The sequence below is a fragment of the Marmota marmota genome, unplaced genomic scaffold (assembly GCF_001458135.2).
Source record: "Marmota marmota marmota unplaced genomic scaffold, marMar, whole genome shotgun sequence".
NCBI lineage: Eukaryota > Metazoa > Chordata > Mammalia > Rodentia > Sciuridae > Marmota > Marmota marmota.
Window position 1 is genome coordinate 39084116 of NW_026000082.1, and position 20823 is coordinate 39104938.

The 20823-nt window shown below is 57.4% G+C and overlaps 1 protein-coding gene across 5 annotated transcripts in view; it reads left to right on the forward strand.

Moving 5' to 3' along the window:
* Ece1 (endothelin converting enzyme 1) overlaps nt 1-20823 on the forward strand; it is a 96513-nt gene that overhangs the window by 18341 nt on the left and 57349 nt on the right. Inside the window, exon 1 of one of the 5 annotated variants that reach the window (XM_048816129.1) lies at nt 8844-8861. The exons of 3 other annotated variants lie outside the window; for them this stretch is intronic. Coding sequence is in view for 1 of the 2 variants with exons in the window: in XM_048816130.1 (XP_048672087.1) it covers nt 16750-16761 (12 nt within the window). In the remaining variant the exon portion in view is untranslated. Of the gene's footprint in view, nt 1-8843; nt 8862-16743; nt 16762-20823 lie in introns of those variants that run through there. One more of the 5 variants, XM_048816130.1, reaches the window with a different exon arrangement.

The window sequence follows — 20823 nt, forward strand, 5'->3', positions numbered from 1 at the left end:
CTCTGCCCCTCTCTGGAAGCTTCCTGAGCTGCCAATCCCTCCTCCCTGAGGGGAGTCCCCTGTGCCATTCACACAGGCTCCCCAGGGAGGTTGGCCAGACCTTCTTTGTGTTTGTCCCCAGCCCCTTATCTGGCCCTCCCCCAAGGCCTTTCTGGTCTGTGTTAGGCTTGTTTATGTCCCTGTCTCGTCTCTCCCAGGAGAGACCCCGGGGCAGACTGGTGAGCACCAAGACTGTGGAATCAGTCAGGCTAACCTGGGTTTCAGGCCCCAGCTCTGGGACATGGGACCCTGGGAGAGTGACTTTGCCTCTTTGAACTTCAATTTCCTCCTCTGTGAATTAGGGACCATGACACTTCCGGCCTCGGGCGATCTTGAAGATGATGTGGGCGGTGTCTGGGCACCGCCTGGCACGCGGTGGGTGGACAGTCAGAACGGCCCCTTCCCCTTCTTCCAGACCAGGAGGCCCAGCCGCGGCGGCAGCAGCAGGTCCCCCAGCTCAGACTCAGGGCCAGGGAAGAGCACCTCAGGTTCAGGTGTCCCCAGGCCACGGGCAGCTCCAGGGCCCGTGGCCTGCGGGAGGAGAGCCCTGGTGTGAGTTGTGTATGGAGAGTTTTGGGCACGGTCTGGCCAAGAATTTTCTATTTACTTTGGGATGTGCACTGAGCTTCCGCTGACTTCCTGGCCAGACTCTTTAATTACTCCTAAAACAGCGATGACAGTCTTGAAGCCATCTCTCCTGCACCTTCTGTGAGCCAGGGCATTCTCAGTGCCTTTGCCAAATCACCCCGTTTCATGTTTGTAGTCCTCTGTGGGCTGGGCCCTGGCCTTGACCCCTCCTACCAGCAGTAGGAGACCTGTCCCAGCCCAGAGCTACGGACCGCAGAGCCCCCTCCTCTCCCGGCGCCCCTCCTCCGGAGTTAGGGTTCTCAGGTGTGAGCTGTAAACGGGAGGAGGCAGCCGAGGGGAGCCGCCTGCCTGCGTGGGAAGCTGGTGGTGCGAGCCGTGGGACCGGGTGTGTTTATTCAGCCTGTCCCAGGCAGCAGAGGGCCCTGACCAGCCAGTGTAAACATCCGGACTGCTTGTCAGCCCAGTGGGGGCCTGAGACAGGCCAGGGAAGCCGCGGCCAGTACCTCCCTGAGCCTGGCACACTGCCGGAGGTGCCCCTGTAGGTGGGGGCGGCCCAGAGTCAGACTTTATGGAGCATCTTGTATGCGCCAGGCCATTTGCAGGCCGTGTCTTCTCACCCCTCCACACGGCCCTACGCAGCCTGGATGATTATTTTTACCCAGCTGATGAGGAAATGAGCCCTAGGAGTCGTACAAACCCAACTCCATTCAAAGCCCACAAAATGTGGGTACCTAGGAGAGCATCTCCAGCTGTTTTCTGTTGCTATAACAAAATACTTGAGATCAGGTCACTTATAAAAATGGAAATGATTTGGCTCATGGTTCCAAAAGCTGGAAAGTCCAAGAGCCTGGCACTGCCATCTGGTGAGGGCCTCCTGCTGCAGGAGAACATGGCAGAGGGCCTCGCACTTGAGAGAGCAAGGGAGCACTGGCCGGGTTTCTCCCCCTGCCCATCCTCCCCAGTAGTGGGGATCAAACCCAGATTTGACCTGGGTTTGGGGGAGGGGGAAGGGACTATTTACACATAACAGCTGGAGGGGTGGGCACCTGGAGATACAGGTGCTGCCCTACTCTGTGAGAGAGGTGGTGTCGTCTCTGTGTGAGTCTGGGGAGGTTGGCATTCCACTCTGAGTTTGGATCTGAGACAGAAATCAGACACCCAGATCCCATAAGCTCAGCCACACCTGCTAGGGCCAGGGACCAGCAAAGGTCACCCAGAGGGTTTCTTGGGTCCAGGGTGGTTGAGATTCCACCGGGAGCAAGAGCGGGTCTCAGGAGGCCCAGGAGAATTGGGCAGGGGAGGAGCTTGGCTTCCCGCCAGCTCTGGGCGGGGGTGGGGTGGCTGGCTTAGAGGGACCCCCAGAGGACACTGCGCAGAAGGTCTGAGAGGCAGCTGGGGGCTGGCAGAGGGAGTCCCGCCAGGCCTGGCTGTGACTTTCTGAGTGCTGATGAAGGGACCGAGGTTGCACAACTGCCAGGCCCCTGATGTGTCACCGGCTAAGAATTGCCGCAGTGTGGCCTGGCTTGTGACTACCAGCGAGCTCTTTCTTTTTCATCCGAGGCCTGGGCCCGACCCCCCCCCTCCAGCTCTTCACTCGTGGAGACCCCCCCACAGCAGCAGGGACACGGCTGGTGCCAGCCCCTGTACACACAGGCCTCGTTCCACTCTCCAAGAGGCTGGAGGCCAGCCGTGCGCACCGGGTCCCCATTCACAGAGGCAGAGCACAGCGGGCTTTTTTTCACACCTGTCTGACGCCAAAGCCCGAGACTTGGGGTCTACAAAGCGCAGAGCACAGTGAATGCAAAAGAAAACCTTCCAGACGCAGCCATCACCTCCCTGTGGGGCCCTCCCAGGGCCAGCCCCGGCCAGTGCATCTCGTGGGGAAACTACTTTGTGAATGACAACCTCGATGCTGGTACTAACTAGATGTTGCCACCTCCCTAAATGACACCTGGCACCGCCCACTGTTTGGAGATGTTAACAACCCGCAGGAGGCTGTCATTTCTGGTCCCTCCTCCTGTGGGCCTGAGTGTGAATGTCACCGCTGTGAATGTCATCGCGGGGCTGTATCCTGTGGTTTATCCAGGCCACTGGAGATGGGCAATTACGATATTCACTGCTGTCACCCAAGCCCTGGCTCCTGGTGACCTGAAGGTTCCAAGGAGATGTTATTTGGTATTCATTAAGGAGTGGGATCGGGTAAGGCCCCACATTTTAGGACTGAGGTAATTGGCCAAAGATATCGGGGTTCCTGTTCTGCAAGTGAGAAGCCCCCAGGACAGGAATGTTGCTCTCTTTTGTTCGCCGTTGTGAGCAGCGTCGAGTGGGTGGCATGTAGTAGGTGCACAGTGAACATCTGTTCACCGGACGAGTGGATGTTTGCCAGGTTCTAGGTGAAATTTTCATAGTCTTACTCAGTTGTTTGTAAGGAGGAGTCCTTCCCATTTCAGAGAAAGGTTACATCTTGTCCCAAGGTCCTAAAGCCAACCCCCAAATCAGCCAGCTCTTTCCTGAGGTTGCCGTGTGAGCAGGGTAGATTTGCAGAGCTCGGTGCTCAGGGAAAGCTTCTAGATATAAGGACCAGCACCTGCATAGACGCCCTTAGGGCTCTCTGTGTCTCCTGGGGCTGTTACAGTGAGGTGGGGCCAGCTGGCTGGTCACCTTTTGACCAGGTGTGCTCGGGGCTGGGGGTGTGGCATCTCACCTGGCCAGCTAATCACGGATTGGGGATGCCATCAGAGGAGGGAGGCGACCTGACGTGACTTGGAGTGTGAACAGTTCTGCATTCAAATCTCCAGCCTGCTGTTTACTAGCTGTGTGACTTGAAATTGACTCTTTCAGAGCTATTGGTAGATTGAGAAGTAATGAGTGTGACCATCGGAGCCCAGCGCCTGGCTGGTAGGATGGGGTATAGAGGAAGACTGATCCGCTGGAGATGTCCACTAATCACTAGGTGCACACAGGGGGTCAGTCTAGGACACAGAGGAGGACTTCATGGGGAGGACATTGGTTCTGGGCTCTGAAGGGTGAACAGGAGTTCTCCAAGCCAGGGAGTGACTGTGAGTCCAACAACTCTTACGCGTTCTGTAGACTTGGAGCTGAGGGGCCCGCGACGTTGCTTACACACATAAGCAAATGTAAGCTGTGTACAGTGGAGGTACACAGTCCTGGGAGGGGGGAGGCCATGGGCCGCTGATGAGACAGTCAGTGGCATTGGGTCAGAGGACCCTGTGAGAGCCATGGGCCGGGTGGTCAGCAAGCTTCCTGGAGGGGAGGCGCGGTGGGCAAGGAGGAGAGAGGCTACCTGACCCTTCGTTTCCTGGCTGGCCCTGCTCAGGAGAGGGGCTGCCTATCTCTGTAGGGGCCTGGGGACAGACACCCTGGGTGCTGTCAGGAGCCCTGCTGTGTTCTTGTCCCCTCGGCTCTGGCCAATCCCTCTTGAAAGCGAAGAAAACTTGTTCCTAATTATTAATTGTGAAATTGCAAACTGGCTCCTGAGCTGTGCCGAGCAGAGCAGAGCCAAGCCCCAGAGGGGAAGGAGGGGCCCGGCTGGATGGCTACAGAGCCGTGATTTCAGGGGCCCAAGAGGGGGTTTGGGAATGTCACCATGTGAATGTCCCAAGCAGGGACACCTGCCTGACCTAGCCACGCTTCCCTGACCAGGATTTCCACTCCACTCCAGAGTGCTAAGAGTGAGGTAGACCTGGATTCAAATTTTATCTCATCCACCAGCTGGGTGGCCTTGGGCTGGTTACTTAACTTCTCTGTGCCTCTACTTGCACATCTCTTACATGGAGTCACAGGATGAGTAAACTAGAAAACACACGGAGACCGCAAGCAAAGGCCCAGAAAGAAGTCACGGCTCAAGAAGCAGTTTCGCCCCGTCTGCTACTGCTGTTGTCATTACAGCAGCAACATTGTCATCATTGCCACTGCGTCCATAACCCAGGCCACTCCATTGCTCAGGGGGAACCCCCAGGGTCATTCCAGCTGCCCATGAGCCAGGACATTTGCATCCAGTGTCACAGCTTGTACCTAGGCAGTGACACCTAGGCAGTGTCCCTCAGCAGGCAGGACTTGAACTCCTGAGTGCCTTTTCCTGGATTTCCTCTGTAATTCCTTCCAGGCCTAATGAGGTAGGTATACGTGTTCCCATTTTATAGATGAGGATACACGCTCAGAGAGGTGAGGCAACTTGCCCAGGGACACACAGCAGTAAATTACAGGGATTCACCCCAAGATCTACTGTTCCAAAACCTTTACTCTTCCTACTTTAAGATTGGGACAGCAGCTTATTCCAGTGGACTCTGAGCCTAGTATCCATCCTCCCACTCCCACTGTCACATCCTCCTGTCCCTGGTTCTCCCCCAACCCCTCAGGGCCTGGAGACTGCTTTGAGCTAAGACCACACATGGGCCACTCGTGTCCTCTGGAGCTAGTACGACCATTGCTCCCCCACGGTCAGCAACCATCAGTCCTCCGCTCCCCACTAGGGGATCCTCCTGGGTCCCCTGCACAGCCCCAGGCAAGCACAACACATGGATGTGTGGGGGCAGCGGGGACCCCATGGGAAGCCGAGCCAGGGGGCTTCCTTGGGCAGAGGCAGCTCAGCAGCATCTGGTTTGGCCGCGGGTCCCCTCTGCCGGGCTGGATGTGGGGAGCGTTTCCCATGAGGCCTGGGTACTGTGCAGGTGGGGACAAACACTTCTTACTGAGGCGGGAGGGAGCATTGGGGGGCAGAGGGGCAGAGTGCAATGACAAACAGGCCTGGCTCTGTCACAAGTTCCTATCTCTGAGTTGTAGGTTTATCTCTGCAAAATGGGGGCTGGGGCCAGTACCGAGCCTGCAGGTGGTGGGAGAATCGAGTGGGCAGCCGCCCGCATCCCCCTGCGTGACATTTGAACCATTCTTATTCTCACCAGTGCTCCTGGAAGTGGGGTGCTCGTGCCGTTACTGATGAGGAAGCCGAGGCGGGGGGCCAGGCCAAGCATGCAGGCCGTCTGCGTGTCGGGACTGCCACACGCCTGCCTGCCCTGTGTCCTGCCTCTGATGACATGGTGACGGCGGGCAGGAGAGCGCTGTGCCAGCCGGGTGCTCTCCTCGCGCCCTGTGGCTGGAGCATAGAACACACAGAGGAGGGGCTGGACCTTGGGCCCAGGGGAGGCGCTGGGGTTGTGACCCAGCCATTGTCCCCAGAGGAGCCCACCTCCCAGTCAGTCGTGCTCCTCCCTCCCCGGCCCCAGGCGACAGCTCGTCTTTGGGGAAGTGAGTTTTGAGTGTGTGTCCTGCTTCCCAGGAGGTGGGTGGCAGTGTCCTTGTCAACCTGGTTTCCAGGACAGTTTGATGACATCAGGTAGAGGGGCGGGGCTGAGGGACCACCCGCCCGGAGCCTGCTCCTGCAGAACTTCATGGTCCACACAAAGAGAGCCACCCAGACCCAAGTCCCTGAGCTGTCCCTGAGCCCCGTGGGCCCGCGGAGGGCTGCAGAGCGCGTGGGAACACAGGGAGGACTGTGTGCGGGCTGGTGTCGTGTGGCCGTGGGGACGGGCTGGTCCTGCTGGGCTGCTCTTCCTGGTTTGGCTAAGAGCAGCTGCCTTCCTTAGGGGACTGTCCCCCCTGCCAGTCACAGTATCTGGCCCCACCCCACTTTGTCACAAGAACTGGCACAAGAATGAGGGCCGGCCAGTCAGTTCTTCCCGGGGAGGTTTCTGTCCTCCAGGCCGCTGCAAGAGGAGCCCGACCCGCCCTCTGCCCGCGAAGATGGCTAAGCTCAGGGAAGACAGTGAGGGGAGGGCAGGCCATTGGATCAGGACGGGGAGACTCCAACGTCATCACCTGAACTCCTGTGTCACCTCCCACCTGACATCTGACCCTCCCTCCGTTCAGAGGACGCAAACCAAGATGTTTGTTATCAAACCAGGCAGGAGTTGATTTTCTGTCACTTACAGCCCTGAGGGTCATCGAGGAAGCTTCACGGAGGGAGTGGCACTTGAACCATGCACTGGAGGAGTTATTGGGACAAATGTCCATCTGTAAGGGAGCTGGGGCGAAGCATCACGTGACCCTGACCCACAGGAGGGGACGTCTGGGCGGATCCTGAAGGGCCCTGTGTCACAGAGTGGAGCGCAGACCTACGACTCGGCCACTCACTCTCCCTTCAGCCCCCAGGGGGTCACTGCCAGGTGCTGGGCTACTCCAGACGCCTAGTGAAGATCCAGTTCTGTCCCCTCAGCAACCCAGCAGGGGGGCCACCCATTCAGCACCCCACAGGGGAGAGCACAGGCACAGAGAGCCGAGCAGCTGGCTCCTGGTCACACCGCAGGAGTGACAGAGTTAGGCCTGCCCACAGCGCCTGCCACTCCAGCTTGAGGTTCTCTTCCCGTCTCCTGGCCCCGGGGGTGAGCCTGCGGGACCGTGCCTGGGAGGCGCCCCGTGTGGCCTGAGTGGCGGGGAAGGGAGGGACAGAGCCCTGTGCTTCCCTCAGAGGCTGTGGGGTGCTGCCCTGGTCCAGCTCCAGCCCCAGCCAGTGAGGACCACACCAGGCTCCTGCCAGCGCCCGCTGCGATAAGCTCTAAGTGACGGGCTCTGGCTGGGCCACTGAGCCCTCAGCGGGAAGCTGGTGGCTTCGAGAAGCTCTGGCGCTTTGCCCAGGTTCTGGAGTTCTCAGCTGGTGCTGGCCAGGGAAGCCCTGGGCAGGCCAGAGGGGACAGTGCTCTGGACGGTGGCGTTTGCAGTGGAGCCTGAGGACCTCCGGCATCAGCCCAGGTGCCAGCCTGCCATGACGCCCAGGCCCCGGTCCTCGGGGTGCTCAGGACTTTCACCTCCTCATTCACAGGGGTTGGGGGTATGAGCCCTGCTTACAAGGGAGGGGGCTGAGGCTCAGCCGGGGCTAGGACTTTCCTGAGGTCACACAGCCAGTTTGCCGAGCTCCATGTCAGGGCGCTGGGCAGGGCTCAGGCTGAGGGCCCCGCTGCGTTTTCCTTGTCTGATGGGACGGTTTCAGGCACAGACGCCTGAGCTCCCTCGGGCCTCACCCCTCCTTCCCACCAAACACCCCTTTCCTTCTTAACCCCAATTCCACAGAGGTCTTTCCCCCAGTAAGGAGTGCTCTGCCTGGTGGCCCCCAGGAGTCCTACACAGATGTCCTTGCGTTGGTGGACTCTAATGTCCCCCTGGTGGCCAGCCCTGGCAGGATATTTGAGAGACGAGCCCAGCGAGTCTTGAGAGCCTTCGTTAAACCCCAGCTGGGAGGAGGGAGATGCTCCTGCTGCAGATAAAGGAAATTTGAGGCTGAGCCCCCAGAGTTGGCCCTTTTCTGAGTAAAGAGCTGAAAGTGAGGTTTTCTAGCTGACAGAACAGTATAAGGGAGGACGCCCCCACTGGGCTCCCTCTTGACCTGAGGGAGCGGTCTCTTTTCTTTTCACTTAAATAAATCCTATAAGCCCAGTATGGTGGCACCCACCTGTAATCCCAGCCTCTCAGGAGGCTGAGGCAGGAGGATCGTGAGTTCAAAGCCAGCCTCAGTAATGGCAAGGCACTAAGCAACTCGGTGAGACTCTGTCTCTAAATAAAGTACAAAATAGGGCTGGGGTGTGGCTCAGAGGTCAAGTGCCCCTGAGTTCAATCCCTGGTACCAAAAATAAATAAATAATAAATAAATAAACCCTGCTCTTTTACACTAAAAAAAGAAAGAGAAGAGAAAAAGGAAACAGCATCAGGGAAGCCTGCAGGTGGAACAGCAGAGATCTCTAAGGCCACCAGTCCCGGGGTGGGGGGGAGGAGCCCCATCATGCTTCCATGCCAACAGCATGGAAGAGACCCTGTTCTAGACCCTCTGTGGGGCTCAAGAGGTATGTGACCTGCTGCCTAATTAGGGAAACAGTGAGCCAGGCTCTTCTGTCCTGCCCCAGATCTCTACCCAGCAAGGGTGCTCAGGGTGCAGCCCAGTCTCCCAGTGGACGGGCCAGGTTGCCTGGCAGGGGAAGGCCAGGCTCCCTGGTGGGCGGGGCCAGACTCCATGGTGGGCGGGGCCAGACTTCCTGGTGGGTGGGGCCTTTCCTGTGCCTGGCTGCCTGCCACAAAGGTTTACCCATCCCTTCCCATTTCCTGTCCAGAGCCCAAGGCCCAGGAGCAGCAGCCCCATGTGTGCAGCCAGCGAGGTGGAGCTTCCATTTCCAGTCCTCAGTTATTATCCTCAATGGTGCAGAAAGCTGCCGGCTCCAGTCCCCGTGGGGGTAAGGGACCGGAAAGGCCTCTGGAGTGCAAGGCATGATCTCCTGAGGGCCCCTGCACTGCTGGCATCCTCACATCAATGACCGTGACAGCAGTGTTTAAAACCTGCCTTTGTGCTGCAGTGGCACGCGCCTGTAATCCCAGCAACTCGGGAGGCTGAGGCAGGAGCATCACAAGTTCAAAGCCAGCCTCAGCAACTTGATGAGGCCCTGAGCCTGTCTCAAAATACAAAGGGCTGAGGATGTGGCTCGGTGGTTAAGTGCCCCTGGGTTCAATCCCCAGCACCAAAAAAGAAAAAACAACCCTGCCTTTGTGATACATGAGGCCCCAGCCGCCATACTGGGCACTTTCTTCTGTGTGTTCTGACCCTCAGATCCTCAGTGGGGAATCCACTGCTCCCTTCCTGTGTACAGAGAGGAAACCCAGGCTCCAGAGGCAGCAGGGCTCGATCAGTACACAGCTCCTAACAGCTGAGCCGAGTGTGTCTGACTTTAAAACCTCCTTGCGGCCACCACAGGGCAGCCCTCACTCCCGCCGCTCAGAGCAAGTGCAGGGGGCAGCCTGGCCCCACCGTGGTGGAAGTGCCGTCACCTCGGCCAGCACCGCGCAGCCCGGCTGGGGTAGCGTGCACTCTGAGCAGGGGGCCGCCCAGGCCTGACACACACGCATTGGACTCAGAGGAAGGTAGAGTCTGGGTGCACGAAGACAGGGAACCCCTCAGCTGGCCTGGCATCGTTAGCCCAAGAGTTGGCTCAGTGCTGAGCCCTTAGCATCGGTGGCCAGGTGTGCAGGGCTTCGGAAGGAGCCTGGGCCAGGGATGCAGAGGCCTGGCTTCCAGTCCTGCCCTGGCTTTGCTCCTGATCGGCTTCCTTATGGGGTGGATTTCTTCTCTCAAGGCCTCACCTCAGGGCCTCAGTTAGTTCATCTGTAGAATGGCATGGGGCCTGGGAGGGTCAGACAGGGTCACCCCCTCCTACAACCATATTGTCCTGCTTTTTTTTTCCCAGTATTTGGGTGACCCAGGGCCTCACATGCTAGTGAGCTACAACCCCAGTTCTTTTAAAAAATTTCTATTTTGAGACAGGGTCTTGCTAAGAGGCCCAGGCTGGCCTCAAACTTGCGATTCCCTTGCGTCAGCCTCTGGAGTTGCTGGGGTCATAGGTGCCCGCCACCTGCCTGCCTCTGGACTTTGCGCTTGCCAAGGGCTTAAAGTGCTCTTCTCATGATGGACACCTGGACGTTCCTGCCTCCGTTTGCATGTCCCCAGCTCACAGAGACCCTCCCTGCCGTCCTTTCTCCTCACACTGCCCACTCCTCTCCGCAGTCAGGCCATCCGCCTCCTGTTAGGGACTCGGGTTTCTGGGTTCAGTTCTCAAATTCCACCACTGAGAGCTGGGTCATCTTTACTGGATGACATATGTGACCTTACTGTGCCTCAGTTTCTTCAGATCAGATCAGTAAATACATATGATTATTTTGTAAGGATTAAATAGAATGCATGAAAAAGCACTTAGTATTTGGCATACAGTAAGCACTCAGTAAATGTTAGAGGCAATTATTTTTGCTCTTAGCACCATTGTTTATTGTCCGTGTTATTGGGCAGTTCGTGCTCCTGAGGGCCAGGACTCGGCTTCAGTGATGCCTTCCTGGCAGGCAGCTCGTTGTGGGGACATGGTGAGTATTCATGGCATGAACCAATGAACAGACCAGTGTGGACACCCCGCCCCGCCATGCCTAGGTAGGGAGGGTGGGTGCTGGGAAGACAAAGCCAGCTCTGGCTCAGGGCTGGCCAGCCCTCTCTGTTCCCAGCGGCCCCCATGGTGAGTCCCCACTTCAGCCTTCCCAGGTAGGGGGTCCATGCCCCCCAGGGATCAAGGTAGCCCCTGTCCTGTCACCTTGGCCACAGCAGGTGTCTGGGTGCCTGATGCTGTTTTCCAGCTCAGGATCCAGCTGCCAGGAAGGGGATAGTTTTCCCCCTGGGCTCAGGAGCCCGCCCCACAAGCTCTCGGTGAGCCCAGCCTCTCTAACCTTCACCCTCCTGCCCCCATTTTCAAAGGCCACCCTCACAAGCAGAGGTGCCCTGCCCCTCACACCGCCCGTGCCCCTGCTGTCTGGCAGGGCAGGTACCGCTCCTGACGCATCAGTCCCCCTTCGGGCTTTTTCTTAGTCCCTGGTGCTCTGAGTGCCCCTGAGAACATTGTGGATGGGCCCAGTCCTCATGGGACTGTCCCCTGTAGAGGACAGGTCTGCTGGAGGCCCGCAGTCCAGGGCCAGAGCTGGGATTGCAACCCAGGCCTTGCTGTGGGCTTCCTCCTCGTTCAGCTCAGCGCACGTTCATGAGCCGCTCTGTGCGCCTGTGCGCCTGGTCGGGCTGCCCTGCCGAGGCCCAGGCTGGCACCAGACCAGGAGGGAGCCCAGCTTTGGCGACTGTACACCAGTGTCATCCAGGAGGACTTTCCGCAAGGATCTGTGGGTTCTGTGTCTGTGCTGTCTGGGAGCCATGTGTGACTTGTCCAAATGAGGAATTGAACTTTTCGCTTTATTCCATTTTAATTAAGTTGAATAGCCACACACAGTTAACGGCTCTGTGGCAGGGCCTTCGGGTCTGGACCATTCTTTGAGGATGAACCATCCCTGGCCTTGAACCGCACGTCTCAGGCTCCCAGTGAGCAGGGACCGCGCGGGGAGCCGGACTGGCTTCCCAGAGGCATCCTGAGTTCTGTGTCCATCACAGCTGTCAGCATGTTAAACCCAGGTGGCGTTTTCTTCACGCCCAGAGGAATCAGTCCCTATTTTCCTTGAAATGTGAGACCGTCCTGACCCATCTTTCTGCTCCAGTGACTTACACAAGGCAAAGCACACGGGCCAGGAGCTTTGACAGATGCAGACAGCCATGTAACTGACACCAGAGAGGGGACCGGTTGGCTCAGTGACAGTGGAAACGGAATTGAGTCAAGTGAACACAGATATACAGGGACGGCGGCGTTAACGGGGGCTTCAGCCCAAGGCAGCAGCCCGACCCAGAGGCCAGGCTGGTCCCTGGACACAGGGGGAGGTGAGCTGGGCACAAGCCTGGTGACTTTGCATTGGTCGGGCAGGGTTCCAAGAGACCATCTGGCATAAGGCTCCAATGGCCCTGAGGTTATCTTCAACTTGTCTGAGGAATTGCTGAGCTGCCCTGTGGCCGGTGCCACCCTCCTGGGCCAATACCCTGGCCTCTGGCTCCATCCGGGCCCCAGGACAGGGCTGAGGGCTCCCGGTGCTCAGGCTGCTGTGGCTGCTGGAAAAGCACACAGGCGGGTGGGACAGACACCAGCCCCAGGGGGCGGCCGACACACGTATGCGGAGCCCACTGGAATCTGACCCAAAAGTGAAGGCAGCAAAGGGGACAGGGCCCTGTCCCTGTTGCCATCAGACAGCCACTGGCCCAAGGGAAGACTCAGGATTTTCAGCAAAAACAGCCTTTGGGTCCCTGGAATGTAACCTTGGCGACCGTTAGCATCGTACCCTGTGTGTCAGAAGTGTCATCTACAGCCAAGCCAGTTTTGGGGAAACTAATAACATATTGCCCAGCTGTGTGACCTCCAAACTCAGTGATTTTGAAGTTGACTAAGTGAAGCTGGGCGTTATTTAGGCCGCCCCATGACAGTTCCATCTCTGCAGACATCTGCTTCTGAGGTTTCATCAGGATCTCCTGACAGGTCCACTGCCAAGAGTGAAGCACCCTCCTCAAAGCCCAGAGTCTATTTACTGTGCCCAGGGGTCTGTTGAATGTTCTCAGCCTTTGTCCACCTCGGTGGTCCCCTGCTGTCTCATGAGCACGTTGGGATCCCTGTAGACGACATTTCCATCCCCCGGAAAGTTCCCTCTTTTCCAGCCTCAGAGGCACCACTGTTCTGACGTCTGTCACCATGGATTAGTCTGACCCATTTTGAAGTGTCACATAAATCATTTTCCCACTTTTGACTCAAACAAAGCTCCAAGAAATATGTGTCTTTTCTCTTTGCTGCAAGTGACACTGCGCGGTAAATAGTGAGGCAGCCCTGGGCCATGCGGAGGAGGAAAGGGTGGGCTGTGGAGCCTGGGGACTTGGCCTGTCCTCGGGACAGCCCCCCCCCCCAGCTGCAGTGGGCAGTTACCCCGAGAGAATGTGGGTCCAGCATCACCCAGTCTTTTTTTATTTGTTGCTATCTTTTTTTTTTTTTCTTTTTTAAAGGAAAGTTGGAAATACTGATTTTCATGTCATCGCCAAAATCTCCAGAAAGTTGGCATTTCAAAAACTTTTACACCGCGGTGGGCCAGATCCAGGGTCAGCCGCTCCCGTGAGCTTGGTCTTGGGGCAGTGTCGGTGGCAGTCATAGCTGGGACTTGTCCAGGGCTTCCTTTGTTTTCTGTCCTGTTCCAAGGGCTGCCTATGAAGTCACTGAAGTCCTCAGAACAATGTGCTCATAAACCCGTTTCACAGATGACGGTAAACTGAGCCCTGGGGAGGGATTAGGGGCAGCTCAAGGTTACAGACCGAGGCCTTGGCAGGGTTGGGATCTGGACTGTGAGTGTCTGGGTTCCCACACGCTGCATGGCCTCCCCAGGGAGCAGGGTGGTGGCCGAGGCTGCTGGGGCTGCAGCCTTGCCAGTCACCAGGGGTGCTGCCCCCAGGTCTGCCCTGGCACCAGCAGTTTTGGGGTCCGGGCACCTTGGCAGGCGGTTGGAGGAACCCTGAGTAAGCAGTGCCTGGAGAGAAGCCAGTGGTGGAGTCAGGAGCACAGGCCCGGCCAGTGCTCCACGAGGAGCCACCAGAGGTGTGGAAAGGGCAGAAGCAGCAGGACCCTGCAGAGGGGGGCCCAGCCCAGGAGGGACGGGAAAGAATGTGTCCTGGGTGACAGCGTCCAGGTCAGGACGGGCTGCTGCCCCAGGGTGCTAGTGGCTGGGCATGCCCACTCCCTGGGGACTCGTCCAGACAGGCCTGCTGCCTGGAGAAGCAGGAGGAAAGATAAGGATCACCTGGCAGAACTGCCCCTCTCTATCCTCACCTCCCACCCAAAGGGGCGGGGCCTGCACCCCAGGCCTGAATTCCCTTCCTGTGCCATCTGGCCATATCCCCAAAGCCCGGAATTGCAGGGAAGAGGGTCTGTGGTCTCTCTGGAACTTGAAGGGGATGGCAGGGTGGGACCAATAGACCTTCCCCTCTGGCCCTTATCCTACAGGCAAGTCCCTGTGTTGGTATGCAGTAAGTGCTAAATAAGTTTTTGCCATTATTACTGGGTTTTCCCAGTTTGCTGTTCACCACCACTTTCCAGATCTGTGCTGTTATCACCCGCTATTTGAGAGAGCTGAGGATCAGAGAGGTTGCCCAGGACACACAGCCAGAGAGGCATTGGCAGGACTAGTAAACTGATGTGTGGTGCACTTAGTGCCAGCCTGGCGCATGGCGCAGGACCCACGGTGGCAGCAGAGGAGGCGGGGGGGGAGGGGCAGGACTGGTCAAAGACGGCTTCACAGAGGAGGTGACTGGAATAGGCTGCCATTTCCCCTGGAGCCAGCTCTGTGACCTTGGGTGAGAGCACCCAGCAGCTTGGGTGGGGCCCTGGAGCCTTTCCAGACCTTCCAGCAGCTTCCACCCCAGGGGAGCCCCCCAGGCCAGCTGCTGGTCCCTGGCACTGTGGAGGGGCAGCCTGGCCCTGATCTGATCACATCACCTCTCCGATCCTCGCTTCCCTCCTCAGTCCAGTGGGGGCAGCACTATCTACCCTGCAGGGTGGTGGCGAAGGCGTGTGCGGTAGGTGCTCAGGAAGCAGGGGTCAGAACCTCTGTGAAGTGGCTGCTGAGATGATTGGCCTTTGAGGACAGAAGACGGGTCCCCAGCAGAGCCCCGGGGAGCTGGTCCACACATTAGCTCGGAACCCCACTTCTCGAGGCCGGGAGGAGGCACTGAGCCTTTTCAGCAGCTCTGTCGCCGCACAAGGGCATCAGGGAGCCACCTGGCCAATAGTTGCTGTCCCCCAAACCTGATCCCAGCAATCACTTGCTGAGCACTTACTGCATACCAGGCACCATGCAGAGCACTGGGGTTGGAGCTCTGCCCTGTGGAGTGTGGCTCCAGAGTCAGTCCTCGAGGAGGGACAGCAGCCTTCCGGAACAGGAAGTGCCCATCTGGGGTGGCCGTCCACTGTCAGAGCCTTTTCCCACACCTGAGTCCCTCTGTCCTGATGACACCCAATGAGGATGGTGCTGTCACCCCATCTCACAATTGAGGAAAGTGAGACCCTGACACCAACTGCTCTAGGCCACGTGGCTGGGCCAGGATGTGGGGCCCCGGCCACACCAGGTCCAGCGCTCTCACCCTGCTGCTCAGCCACCTCCGTGGAGGACAGCTGTGCAGCCTGAACGCAGCAGCCAGCAGGCCTCAGGGAATCCTCCATGAGGGTAGCCTGCCTGTGCCATGGCCCGTGTGTCCACCCCGTGATGCTGAGCACCGTCCCCATGGAGGCTGAGACTTTCTGTGCCCACCCTGCATGCAGTCTTGGAGCTTTAGAGCCATTAGTTCTCAGAGAGATTTTCAAACTCTGTTTCTTGGATCCTTTGAGAAGACCAGGTTCAGGGTCAGGGCACGAGGCCATTGAGGGCAGAAGCAGCAGCTCGGCTTAGATCAAGGTTCTTGTGGTGGTTGTTTGGTCCCAGGGATCACACTCAGGGGCACTTAACTGCTGAGCCTCATCCCCAGCCCTTTTTATTTTTTATTTTGAGACGGCATCTTGCTAAGTTGCCGAGGCTGAACTTTGAACTTGCAATCCTCCTGCCTCAGCCTCCCAAACCCCTGGGATACAGGTGTGTGCCACAGTGTTCCACCCACGTTGAGTTTCTTTTTTAAAAAATAAATGGCTCCATGGGATTAAAAATCTGTACATTTGTAAACCACTGCTCTGATCCAGCCTCCACCTCCCCATTTCATAGACAAAAAAACTGACGGCAAAGCCTGTTCTTTCCCCACAAATGGGGATTCGATTCACGCCTGGTTCCAAGTCTTTCTTGCTCTTTGACTTCACAGCCCTGTGAGGAGACCCTGGCCCGAGCACTCCGAGGCTCAGGTGCCCAAGGATTAGACTCCAGGGAGCCTGGCTCCAAAGCTGCACTCTCACCCAGCCCCCAGGTTGACACACTCCTTCTTATAATACAAAGGGGGGAGTCACTCGCTGACACCCAGGGAAAGGTGGCACCAGAATTGCCACCAGAGTGTGGGGCTCCCAGTCGCTTCTGCTGCCCAAGACATCACCTGGGCTGGAGGGGGAGACAAGCCTGGGTGAACCCTGGCTGCCACCCACTGACCCTGTGACTCTGGATAAGTGACCTCTCTGAGCATGTTTGCTCACCCTAGAAAAGGGGTAACAGTGCCCACATCAGGAAGTCATCGTGAGAGTTGGACGGGATCCTTCTCCTGCATTGGTCAGCTTGGGGTTCATCCATCTGGGGAGTCCCCAAAGCTTCCTGTTCCATCTACTTCTTCTTCCCTCTTCTCAGCCACCACCCTCCCACTTGGGTAGCACAAATACTAATTATAACCGTTTCCATGAGCTGTTTCCTGGTTGAGCCTAATTACTGGGCAGGACAGTCATCGTCACCATTATAAATATCATTAAATGAGACAGATTGACTTTGTCCTGAGTTTTATGTGATTAGATCGGCAAATTGTCCGGGCACACTTGGCCTCCCCAGCTGGAGACTCACCCAGCCCACTTGTGCTGCACCCAAGGGTGCCGGAGCTTGAGAAGGTGCCCTGGCATCTGCAGTGGCCCCAGGGTCAGGGCCAGCTGTGCCTCCCTGGTCTGCCTTGAAATTGGTGCTCAGGGAAGCTCAGAGAAGACATCTAAGCCCCTTGAACCCAGCTGGGAGGCCATGTCCAAAATGGTGAGGATGAAGCTGGTGGGCAGAGGGCAGGGTGGAGGGAGGTGGCGGCCACCACCTTATTTATTATCATGGCAATACAGCCAGCTCTGGGGACAGAAACACCTGGTTCACATCCAGCTTTGTTATTTACCAGGTGGGTGACTGGACAGGTAGCTCAGCCCCCGCGCCCAGGTGGTTTACACCGAGTTGGAAAAGAGTCAAGAACTCACCTGTGCCTGGTGTGTGCGCGCTTCCCCAGGGGTCCCTCCCTCCTGAAGAGCCCACTGCCACATGTGCTGAGGTTTCCCGGGGACAGGCTGAGGACCTTGAGTCTCATTTAGCTTATTTGGATAAGTGACCCCACAGACAAGGCACCCTGAGCCTCCTGTTAGGAGAGGAGAAAACCAAAGCCCAGACAAGCAGGGAAATGCCTTTGTCAAGGTCACACAGCCCCCATTGGAGGCCAGCCACTCCCTTGGGATGAGATGCTAGAAGCAAGCTTCTGGGGGCCTTGGGGAAGGGTCCCACCACCTGGAGGAAGATGCACGTAGGAGTCAAGCAGGACGGAAGGCGGAGAGGGTTAGGGCCTGTGAGCAGGAAGCTGGGCAGTTGGGGTGCAGCCAGTCACAGTGCAGGGGAGCAGTGAGAGGTGAGGGGCCAGGAGCAGGTCCCTGGTGGGGGAGGTGGGGCTCTGGCGGAGAGACCTGAGTCGCACCAATCCATTTAGAAAGTTCCGCCCGAGCCCACCGGCCGATGAGGGGCCAGGGTGAGTGGAGTTGGAGGTCCAGGGCCTGGGTGCTGACCAGGAAGGACCTCCGAGGAGGGCAGAGCCAGGAGGCCTGGACAGAGGCTCAGCGGGCAGGTAGAGGCCCTTAGGTGGGTGCGGGGTGGCCCATGGGGAGGAACAGGTGGTGTCGCGAGGCGGGGGGGCTTGGCACAAATGGCCTCCTCCCTGGGCACCGAGACAGCGCTGGGCAGGGTTCTCCATGCCCCCGGGGACCCTGCACGTGAGTCAGCCCTGGGCCGGTGGCGAGTGCTCCCTGGCCCCTGCGTGTGCGGGCACGTCTCTCCCACCCGCTCCAGAGCCAGCGCCAGCCCGGGGACTGCGGTCCAGACCAGGGCGACTGACTCACGGGCTGGGGGCTGGGGGGGCTGCTGCTGCTCAAAGGAAGGGGGAGCAGGCTGACCTCCCAATGCCCCTCTACCCTTGGCCTTCCCGTGTCTCACTGGGGCACCTGCGCCACCCCTGCCACCGTTCCCTGCTAGGCCTCCAGCTCCTCCGACCCCTTGGTGGCACAAAGCAGTCTCCCTCCCCCACGCCCAGCGGCCACATCCCTCCCTTTGTCCCACAGCCCGACTGGGGCGACCCGTAGGCTCCACAGCTCTGGAGAGCTGGCTCCAGGAAGGAGGCACAGGAGATGGGGAGACCCCGAGAAGCCAGGAAGGCCCCGTCTGCATCTCAGCGCTGCTCACTAGCCAGCGCTACCCTGGCTGGAGCCTCGGTCTCTGCGTCTGTGAAATGGGGCTCCCGGGACTGACTCCACAAGGTGACCCCAAGCCATAAGTAAGAGGAGAGCGTAGAAAAGCTGTGTCGGTCAAGGACTGCTTTCTCTTCCAGGGAATGGCCAGTTATTTTGTTAAATAAACCTTTTAACTTTAGAGCAATTTTAGATAGAATTATGGTGACGATAGTGTGGAGAGGGCCCTGGCACCCCACTCTCAATTCCCCGTATTATTAGCGTCTTGTGTGAAGCGCTTCCAGTACTGGGGCCTTATGACTCACTGACGTCCACACCCCACTCACATTCCTTAGGGGTGCCCATCGTCCCCTTCTGTGCCCTCCGCAGGCCACATTACGTTACTCTGTGTGTCTTTCGGCTCCTCGTGACCGTGACAGTTTCTCAGACTCTCCTGGCCTCTGATGCCCTTGCAGTTTTGAGGGTCCCAGCCAGGTGCTCTGTAGGATGTTCCTCAAGTGGGTCTCCTCTTGTGGCTCACAATCAGACGTGGGTGACGTGGTTTGGGGAGGGGGACCACAGAGGTAAAGCACCTGGTCATCACATCAAGGGCTCAGCGAACCTGCTGACGGCTATGTTCCGGCCCTGGCTGTGGGCAGCAGCCTCGGTCACCTGGGCAGTCAGTTATTTTTGCCCTGAGGACAGCAACAGGGTTGGGATAGAGTCAGATGTTGACGGAACCAAGGCCAAGACTAGAAAGTGTACCTGAGAGCAGGAGCCAGTGGCCAGGGCAGGGTGGGGGAGATGGCGGGAAGCAGGCCTGAGGTGGGGTCACGGAGCCCCCAGAGGGAAAGCAACATGGCTAAGGTCATGTGAGCCAGGGAACCTGGGGCTGGGCCCGGGTCTGTCTTTACTGCCTCTGGGCCAGGCCTTCCCTCTGCCAAGTAAATGTCTCGAAGCTGCCTTTCCAGGACAGGGTGTTAGGGGAAGCACGTTCCTGATAAGGTTATTTTTAACTCACTTTATTCCACAGGATTCATGGTTGGTTACAACTAAACTACATTCAGTAAAACGATATGCTCTAGAAATAGACAGTCAGGATCGTGGAAAACGTAAACAAAGAAAAGCCAAACATAAAGGCCAGGAAAGTACCAGTAAGTGAGTTTCAGATTTGGCTGTGAGGATCCTGGCAGCCAAGGAAAAAGGGATAGAGGCTGACTCCTATGACAAAAAGTAAAACCTGGGTGTGGTGGTGCCCATCTGTAATCCCAGTGGCTTGGGAGGCTGAGGCAGAACGATCTCGAGTTCAAAGCCAGCCTCAGCAAAAACTGAGGTGCTAAGCAACCCAGTAAGACCCTGTCTCTAAATAAAATACAAAATAGGGCTGGGGATGTGGCGCAGTGGCCAAGTGCCCCTGAATCAGTCTCCGGTACCCCCGCCCCAAAAAGTAATAGTGATGTCCAAGGGTGTCATCCTTCAGAGTGGCGGCCATTTTGTTACTGTCTTGCCTTTTACCCACGGTCCTCCTATTTGACTCTTCCTCGAGTTTATTCAAGCAGTATATTCTGTTTTTTTCATGGTTGAAATCACAGATGCCTGTGCCCTAGTGAAAATCTGGGATATAAACCAACCAGCTGCCTGTGTAGCAGGCTCTCTGCTGGGTGCCGGGGATGCAGGTGCGAAGGTGAAGCCATGGCTGCCTGCCCCCTCGGGTTCTCGCCATTGCAGGTAGACACCCAGAGGCCTAAATATCCTGCGGGTGCTGTGCTGGGGCACGCTGGAGGGAAGGGCACAATTCCTTCTGACTGGGGAGGAAAGGAGGGCTTCTTGGAGGAGGAGGCGGGGATCAAGATGGAGAGGGGTAGTTAGAGTAGAGCAGGCAGAGTCCTGGTTGTGGAGAAAACAGCCCCAGGCCCTTTGAGGTGGGGACCAGGTCCTACTCAGAGCTGCCCCGTCAGCTCGCAGCCAGGGCCTGGCAAGTATCAGGGACTAGCAAGCTTGTGTCGAAGGAGACAAGATGGGGCAGGGGAGGGGTGGGGGAGGCTGGGCCATTTGGGGAACCCCTGAGTGCCGGTCCAAGGAGGGGGTGTTTGTTCTTTACACATTGCAGATCAACTGAAGCCCCTCAAACCTGATATTTTATAAAGTGACCATGGCACAGTAATAACAGCTAACACCTGGTGGGCACCTGCTGAGGGCCCCTCACTGTTCGGGTACTTTGTCTATATTAGTTATCAAAGCAGTCCTGACGGGGAGGGACCGTTTGTCTTTTTTATATATTTATTTAAGTTCTGGGAATTTAACTGATGGGGTGCTTTACCCCTGAGCTACATCCCCAGTCCTTTCTATTTTTCATTTTGAGATAATCTCGCTAAGTGGCTTGGGGCTTTGTTAAATTGCTCAGATTGGCCTTGAATTTGCAATCTTCCTGCCTCTGCCTTCTGAGTCCCTGAGATTATAGGCGTGTACCCCGTGCCCGTTTATTTATTTATTTATTTGGCAGTACTAGGGACACTTACCACTGAGCTATATTCCCAGCCCCTTTTATTTATTTTTAACAGGGTCTTGCTATCCTAGAGGGAGGAACTATCTTAATCTTCCCTCATTTTACAGATGGGACCACTGA